The sequence below is a fragment of the Triticum urartu genome, chromosome 5A (genome assembly GCF_056163025.1).
Source record: "Triticum urartu cultivar PI428250 chromosome 5A, HENAU_Tu73, whole genome shotgun sequence".
NCBI classification, from domain to species: domain Eukaryota; kingdom Viridiplantae; phylum Streptophyta; class Magnoliopsida; order Poales; family Poaceae; genus Triticum; species Triticum urartu.
Window position 1 is genome coordinate 433,291,376 of NC_141877.1, and position 7,906 is coordinate 433,299,281.

At 47.4% G+C, this 7,906-nt stretch overlaps 2 protein-coding genes across 2 annotated transcripts; one reads left to right on the forward strand and one right to left on the reverse strand.

The window, feature by feature from the left end:
• The first annotated feature begins 1,296 nt into the window (after positions 1 to 1,296).
• On the forward strand, positions 1,297 to 5,168 carry LOC125509515 (O-fucosyltransferase family protein). The gene is made up of 10 exons (XM_048674497.2): positions 1,297 to 1,524; positions 2,249 to 2,311; positions 2,387 to 2,468; positions 2,553 to 2,623; positions 2,723 to 2,811; positions 2,902 to 3,105; positions 3,708 to 3,966; positions 4,075 to 4,302; positions 4,373 to 4,570; positions 4,652 to 5,168. Exons 1-10 carry the CDS (start codon positions 1,390 to 1,392, stop codon positions 4,859 to 4,861), a joined length of 1,539 nt encoding a protein of 512 aa, XP_048530454.1. The 5' UTR covers positions 1,297 to 1,389; the 3' UTR covers positions 4,862 to 5,168.
• Positions 5,169 to 5,242: 74 nt separating this feature from the next.
• Positions 5,243 to 6,514, reverse strand: LHCA4 (light-harvesting chlorophyll-protein complex I subunit A4). The gene is made up of 3 exons (XM_048674498.2): positions 6,221 to 6,514; positions 5,720 to 6,135; positions 5,243 to 5,622 (listed from the first exon to the last, which is right to left on the reverse strand). The coding sequence occupies exons 1-3, from the start codon at positions 6,403 to 6,405 to the stop codon at positions 5,486 to 5,488; spliced, it is 738 nt and encodes a 245-aa protein (XP_048530455.1). The 5' UTR covers positions 6,406 to 6,514; the 3' UTR covers positions 5,243 to 5,485.
• Positions 6,515 to 7,906: the final 1,392 nt, after the last annotated feature.

Below are 7,906 nucleotides of genomic sequence, written 5' to 3' on the forward strand. Positions count from 1 at the left end.
TTCGTATTTTGATCTAAATCTTTTAGGGATAGTAGACACATATGTGATGAACATTCACAATTTTTTTTAAAAAAAATTGATAGGTCTAAAATTGAAATTTTCAAACTGGTATCATGGTAGCACTTGAACGATGGTATCATGTGATATTCCTTCCCTGACAGAAGTCCCGAAATCACTAATTAAGGAGTACTCGTTGCAAAGAATATTCCACTTTCCCAGGTCGCGACAAGTGGCGCACATGCAGCGCGCCACTTATCGCAACCTGAAAGTTTTCCTTTTTTTAGATCCGTTTATTCAAAATGTTTTATCTCTTAAACCGTGCGTCTAAATCTCGAACCGTTTTTACCATTGGATTCCTCGCGTCGAGATCTTGAAAACTAGATCCCATGTTGATAGTTTTTGACGAACTTTTTTTCATGAAAAAAACCAGTCGAAAAAACCGGGCGAAAAAACCGAACCGGGAGCACGGTTTTTCCCTTTTCGAAAAAGTCACGCCCGTGCCTCTCGCGAAATCTCAACCGTGTCTCTCGTGGAAGCAAAACCGTGACTCTCGTGGAAGAAAAAAAACAGAAAGCGCGTTTTTTCCGTTTCCGAAAGGCACGGCCGTGACTCTCGCGAAAGTACAACCATGCCTCTCGCGAAAGCAAAACCCTGACTCTCGCGAAAGAAAAAAAAACAGAAAACGCGTATTTTTCCCTTTCCGAGAGGCACGGCCGTGACTTTCGCGTAAGCACAACCGTGCCTCTCACGGAAGCAAAACCGTGACTCTCACGAAAGAAAAAAAACAGAAAACGCGTTTTGTTTTTCCCTTTCTGAGAGGCACGGCCGTGATTCTCGCAAAAGCACAACCGTGCCTTTCGCGGAAGAAAAACCGTGACTCTCGCGAAAGGAAAAAAACAGAAAATGCGTTTTTTTTCGTTTCCGAAAGGCACGACCGTGACTCTCGATAAAGCACAACCATGCCTCTTGCGGAAGAAAAATCGTGACTTTCGCGAAAGGAAAAAAAAAAGAAAACACGTTTTTTTGTGAATTTTTTTTTTCGATTTTTTTGTTCGAAAAGCTAAGAAAAACTGGGGGAAAACCAAAACGTCGAAAAAACCGAAAAAAACCGTTTAAAAAGCCGAAAACGTGTGCGGAAAAATAAAAAAAAATAAAATCCGAAGAGAGCGTCCAAAGCGCGACACGTGGCAAATGACTGAGAACGCGCCAAATGGCGTTGATCGTTGCGAGGCTCTCGAAGGAGCGCTTGTTAACTAGTTGCTCCCTTCTCCCGTCCGACGAAATGGATGGGCCAATTTCGAACACAGTAGGCCCACTTCCACCTCCTAGCCGGGCTCAGTCAGGTCAGTCCATCCCTTCCACCTGGTCTTCGCACCTGAGACGGGGGAGATGCGGCGGCCGTCGGCTTCGTCGCCTCCGGCGAGGGGCCCGGTGTTGGCTGCCGCAGCCGCTGTCGTGCTCCTCCCGGCTATTTTCCCCGCGCTGTTCTCCCCGCTCGGCCGCGCCTTCCCTTCCCTATTCTCGGTGCGTCCCCTAGTCCCATCCCCCTCTCCAGGCGGTTCGATTTGAGCCGGTGTAGCGTCGTATTGGCGTTGGCGATTTTCTGCTTTTCTAGCTGCTTCCTACGCTTCTCCTTGCTAGTTTGCCACTTTCCCGAGTCCGATCCTGTGGGGTCTTGGATAGTAGACGGATTGGTACGGTTGGGGAGTCCGGCATGTGCAGGGCGAAATGGTGTGGTGAATTCATGAATTTTCTCTCTCTCGTTGTTAAGAAATTACATTAGTTTAGTTGGTGTATGTATGTTGACGCAGAGTTACCTGTAAATAAGCAAAGTGTGCAAGCTATGTGAAGATCTGGATTCTTTTGATGGATAGCATCATGCCAGTTGCATCGAATATTTTGGTTTGGGCAGTGGTCTACAATGTTTGATTACCACTCCCTCCGTCCCAAAATTCTTGTCTTAGATTCGTCTAGATACGGATGTATCTAATACTAAAACATGACTTGATACACCCGTATTTAGACAAATCTGAGACAAGAATTTTGGGACGGAGGGAGTAGATTTTATATGCATTTTGCGGCAGTGTGGGACTGTATGAGTACATGAAAATACCGGGAATAACATATGTACTGGATTACTATGGTTATGAAGATAGATTGGCAACTCAAGTAGACCTTAGTAAGTATTTCTGCAAACTGCAATATTGTCTTTTTAAGATTAATCATGTGGACAGCGTGTATATTGCAGGAGTGGAATGCCCCTAAGCCAATGCACGAGTCTCTTTTGAACGCGTCTTTGCGATGGACAATAGTGAGTATTCAAAACTCAGATGAAAAATGGAAGTAGTTATGTTGAAGTCTATTTGTAACTTGCTTTCTGTTACAGCCAGATGAACAAAAGAGAGAGATCTGGACACCCTTGCCTGACCAGGGGTGGAAACCATGCATAAGATCATCGATTACTCGTGGTAACACTCTGAGATAACATGGTTATGTAATGATATGCCTCCAGCTGCGACAGATCACTAAGCATTTGGTTATATAAAGTGTAGGGTTACCTTCGGAACCTAGTGGGTACATACAAGTATTTCTTGATGGTGGCCTGAACCAGCAAAGAATGGGGGTAACACACTTTTTATGTACCAGATTCATGATGTTAGATTTAAGACAACTTGCTTGGTTGAGATTTTAGATCATCTGTCTCTTTCTTTTTGTTCTCTAGATATGTGATGCTGTTGCGGTTGCTAAGATTCTGAATGCTACTCTTGTGATTCCACATCTTGAAGTAAACCCTGTTTGGAAAGATTCAAGGTGCTTTTGAAGTTTCAGCGTACTACTGTATCTTGTTAGTTTTTTTATTCTCCTGTTAAATTGGAAGTGAAAGTTTTAGTTGTGTTGCAGCTTATTTGGAGATATTTTCAATGTGGATCACTTTATTAACACCCTAAAAGGCGAGGTTTCAATAGTGAGAATTCCACCAAAAGAATTTGCGTGGAGCACAAGAGAGTTCTATGGCACAGGAATACGTGCTACAAGAGTAAAAACTGCACCTGTTCATGCCTCAGCTAATTGGTATATAGAGAATGTCAGTCCTATCCTGCAAAGGTTTGTGATTTCTTTGGTCATATAGTCACTTCTCTTGACCCCTTGATAAGTGAAGGTCTGCAGTACCCTTTGTACTGACACATGTTGCAAAACTAAACTACTACTCCCTCCATTCACAAATATAAGATGTTCTAACTTTTTTCTGAATCAGATGTATGTACACACGTTTTAGTCTGTTTGTTTACTCATTGCAGTCCGTATGTAGTCCATATTAGAATATCCAAAACATCTTATACTCCCTCCGTTCCTAAATACTTGTCTTTCTAGGCATTTCAACAAGTGACTACATACGGAGCAAAATGAGTGAATCTACACTCTAAAATATGTCTACATACATCCGTATGTAGTAGTCATTTGAAATGTCTAGAAAGACAAATATTTAGGAACGGAGGGAGTATTTGTGAACAGTGGGAGTATTTGACATATATTGCATGGCATAATAATGCTAAGAAACTGCAGTTCATGTTTAGCCCAGGTTGATGGCCACTGAACAGGCTTTGTAGCATTAACATTATAATTTGTGATCTAACTTCAATAGTTGGTTACTTTGTGAGGGGAATCCTTCACCGAGAATCTCATGTACGTGTTGTTTCCCTTGTCAGCTATGGCATTGCAGCCATTGCCCCCTTTTCTCACCGCCTTGCATTTGATGATTTGCCCGTGGACATTCAACGCCTGCGCTGTAAAGTTAACTTTGAAGCTCTGATTTTTGTGCCTTACATTATCTCATTGGGGAGGACCCTTGAGAAGCGCTTGAGATCTCCAGTCCAGGGGCATTCCACTGAATTTGCCCAACAAGTCGTAGAAGAAAACACAGATCAGGATGGAAAGTACGCAGTTTTACATCTCCGCTTCGATAAGGTAAATGGAAGGGCTTCTGCAATATTTGGAAGTCGTATGTGTATTTTTTTTTGTTCTCTTCAGGGAATTGCCACTCTGAAACATCTCAAGCTGACCTACATTTTTCAGGATATGGCTGCACATTCTGCCTGTGACTTTGGCGGTGGTAGGGCTGAAAAATTAGCTCTGGCTAAGTACAGGCAAGTTATCTGGCAAGGGAGGGTATTAAATTCACAGTTAAGTGATGAGGAGCTTCGAAACACAGGACGCTGCCCGTTGACTCCAGAAGAGATTGGGTTGATACTAGTAGCGCTTGGCTTTGACAGCACAACTCGATTTTATCTTGCCTCTCACAAGGTTTGACTCTCTGCACTCGCTTATTCTCCATAGTGGAAGTAGAAAGTTCTAACATACATCACCTATTAAGGTATATGGAGGGGAAGCTAGGATCTCTAGCTTGCGCAAACTTTTCCCGCTGATGGAAGACAAGAGGAGCCTTGCATCGGCAGATGAACTTGCTAATGTTGAAGGGAAGGCTTCTGTGCTAGCAGCTCTTGACTACCATATCAGCATGCACAGCGATGTTTTCATCTCTGCTTCTCCTGGCAATATGCATAATGCACTGGTAAAACCTGTTGGCTTCTGCTGTATTCCCTAGTTTTTTCCGCTTTCTTTATTGGTCCTGACTAGATGATGGTTGATTCAGTTGGCCCACCGGGCCTACAGGAATTTCAAGACGATAAGGCCAAACATGACATTGCTTGGCCACATATTTGCGAACAAGAGCATGGAGTGGTCAGAGTTTCAGCAGGCTGTACAGGCAGGCCACAAAGGTAGATACGGGCAGATCCGGCTGAGGAAGCCGAAGCAGTCTATCTATACTTATCCTGCCCCGGATTGTATGTGCCAAGGGTAGATCGCCGAGTTTTCTGCAGTGCACCGACAAAAGAAATGTGCCGAGTTACTTGCAGCCGCTAATTAGGATAAGCTCATGTGGATACATACATTAGTTCTCAATTTTCGGTTGAATCAGTTGGCTGCCTCTTCCAATAGGATCTTAATTCTTAACCAATTTTTACGCACTGTATGTTGAGCCTTGAAGGACTCTAATCTTGTGCTGCTGCACATTCGATACGACAAAGTTGTAGTTTTGTGACTGATGTTGTATACCTGTGACTTGATATACTGGATCCTTTTTCTTCTTCTTTGATTCCACTGTTCTACATCTGTGTCCGGTATTTGTATGAAGTTCAGCTTTGATTTACTATTGCTATCATCACAGCGAATTCGAGACGAATGCTTCAAACTAGTAGTATGTTTTGCCATGTTTAGAATAACACGCATGGGTGATATTACAAGTCCAGCCTCCATCGGAAGCCATGGGCGAATCCACAAGAAGAAAGTTTCACCACCGGAGCTTTTAAGATTACAACACATTTTTGCACTGTCCACCTACTCCTCCACACTTTGTACATCCTCAGCACCCCAAAATAACAATTCAGACCACCTGAAGCCTCCCCGGTCGGTGAAATCGACGGATTTATTGGCCGGAGATGGTCTGGATGATGGTGTTGTGCCATGGGTCGGCCAGGTGCTGCTGCAGGTTCTCGAACGGGCCCTTGCCGGTCACGTTGTGCTGCACCAGGAACCCCAGGAACGCCAGCATCGCCAGTCTCCCTGAACGAATCGAAAAACATCCAAAGATTAACAAGAGCCGTCCGATTAGAAATTAACGATGGTGAAGCAAGCAGAGAACGATGGACTGGGGAGGTACCGTTGGCGAGCTCCTTCTCCTTGTTCTCGAGGGTGGGGGCGAAGTTGAGGGGGTTGAAGACGCTGCCGGGATAGCCGCACTCGTGGGGCGGGAGGCTGTAGCTCTTGAAGATGGGGTCCTGGTTGACGGAGCCCGGGTTCTTGATGTCCTGCCACCGCCGGATCTCCACGTAGTGGAAGAGGATGAACTCGATGACGAAGAGCGTGGAGGAGGAGGCGAAGTAGGTCTCCTTGCCGGCGTCGTACCACTCGGGCGCGTTCAGCAGCCCCGCCTTGGTCAGCACCTCCGGGATCAGCATCCCCGCCACCCCCAGCATCGCCCACCGCCCGTTCACCAGCTCCGCCTGCACGAACCACCGCAGGTCCTCCGGGTCCTCCGCCAGCGCCAGCGGGTCGAACCCATTGTCACCCGCCAAGCTGATCCATCCATCCAACAAAGAGTATTAGCATACAGATACAGCATGTGCGTTGCATCATGTGTTATTGTTATGTTCCCATGCACCTGCCGTCGAGGTAGGCAGGGGAGGGGAGGCCGGGGAGCCACGACCCCTTGGCCTGGACGGCGACGTCGCGGCGCGTGGACTTGGCGAGGCCGACGCGGCCGGAGTCGCCCAGGAACCGGGGGCTCGACGCTGACGCCGCCGGCCGGAGAGCGGCCACGGGAGCGCGGGCACTGACCGACGACATCTTGTCTAGAGAGCAGGTACGGCGCACCGCGGCAGGAGAGTGAGAGTGCGTCGGTGTGTGGTGGTTCTGTTCTGCCTCTCCGCACCTGCGCTTGGCCCTTTGTATTGAGCTGCGCTTCGGTGATTTGTGGGTGTGGTGAGCTGGGGCCCGGAGGTCCAGATGGACGGCGCGTGTTGGCGCCGCTGCGTCGTCTGACGGCTGCGATTCGTTTGCGCCTGGAGACTGGATAGATGGACCAGTGGGAGACCGGGAGGCGTATGTGCGTTATCTGGATCATGGATAATGCGGAATCAAAAGGAGCATCGCTATTGGTCGGGGAAACGCACGTTCGGTTTACCTGGCTGCCACGTCGATCGGTCGATCCGTCATGGTGTACACCTGTACATGGTGCCATGGTGGGTTGGTCTGTTTGCTTGAACTTTCAAGCTCTTCCACACAAAACAGGCTTTCTCCCTAGAAAAAACACAAATGGTCGAATCGATACAAGGTGAAACTTCATACAAACCAGTCGCGGCGAGGATGGGACCAACCCGCAGCCGAACAAGAAAATAGGAATCGCGTTCTCAAAAAAAAAAGAAAAAAGAAAAAAGGAATCGCCACACTAATATGAGGCGACCTAGACTACCGAAGCAAAACTGAACCGCACTGCCTAGGGAAACCACGGGACACCGACGCACCGATCACACCAAGATGTCGTTGGATAGAGCAAGCGCACATGTCCTCTCGCTCCGGGCCGTGGAGTTTCGATCCTGCCAACGGATAGTGAGGACCGAGGATTGTGACTGCGAGGATACGTGTAAATGATAGGAGACCAATGAATCCACTCCACCCAAAGCCGAAGAAGCTTCACACCACGAGCAAAGCAAGCATGAAGGCACCAGCACGCTATAACCAGATGATACCTGAGTTCCCCGACGAGGCACCCTAGAGGGTAACGACGGAGAGCGCCACCGTCACTGTCGGTGTCAAAACCGGCGGATCTCGGGTAGGGGGTCCCGAACTGTGCGTCTAGACCGGATGATAACAGGAGGTAAGGAACACGATGTTTTACCAGGTTCGGGCCCTCTTGATGGAGGTAAAACCCTACGTCCTGCTTGATTAATATTAATGATATGGGTAATACAAGAGTAGATCTACCACGAGATCGAGGAGGCTAAACCCTAAAAGCTAGCCTATGGTATGGTTGTTGTATGATGAAGTTGTCCTACGGACTAAAACCCTCCGGTTTATATAGACACCGGAGAGGATTAGGGTTACACAAAGTCGGTTACAATGGTAGGAGATCTTGAATATCCGCATCGCCAAGCTTGCCTTCCACGCCAAGGAAAGTCCCATCCGGACACGAGACGAAGTCTTCAATCTTGTATCTTCATAGTCCTGGAGTCCGGCTGAAGGTATAGTCCGGCTACCCGAACACCCCCTAATCCAGGACTCCCTCAGTAGCCCCTGAACCAGGCTTCAATGACGACGAGTCCGGCGCATAGATTGTCTTCGGCATTGC

Coding starts and splice junctions, on each gene's coding strand:
- LOC125509515 (XM_048674497.2), top strand. CDS start 1,390: ATGCGGCGGCCGTCGGCTTCGTCGCCTCCGGCGAGGGGCCCGGTGTTG. Junction 2,312..2,386: donor CGTCTTTGCGATGGACAATA/GTGAGTATTCAA, acceptor TTTCTGTTACAG/CCAGATGAACAAAAGAGAGA. Junction 2,469..2,552: donor AAGATCATCGATTACTCGTG/GTAACACTCTGA, acceptor TATAAAGTGTAG/GGTTACCTTCGGAACCTAGT.
- LHCA4 (XM_048674498.2), bottom strand. CDS start 6,405: ATGTCGTCGGTCAGTGCCCGCGCTCCCGTGGCCGCTCTCCGGCCGGCG. Junction 6,136..6,220: donor CCTGCCTACCTCGACGGCAG/GTGCATGGGAAC, acceptor TGGATGGATCAG/CTTGGCGGGTGACAATGGGT. Junction 5,623..5,719: donor GGAGAAGGAGCTCGCCAACG/GTACCTCCCCAG, acceptor CGATTCGTTCAG/GGAGACTGGCGATGCTGGCG.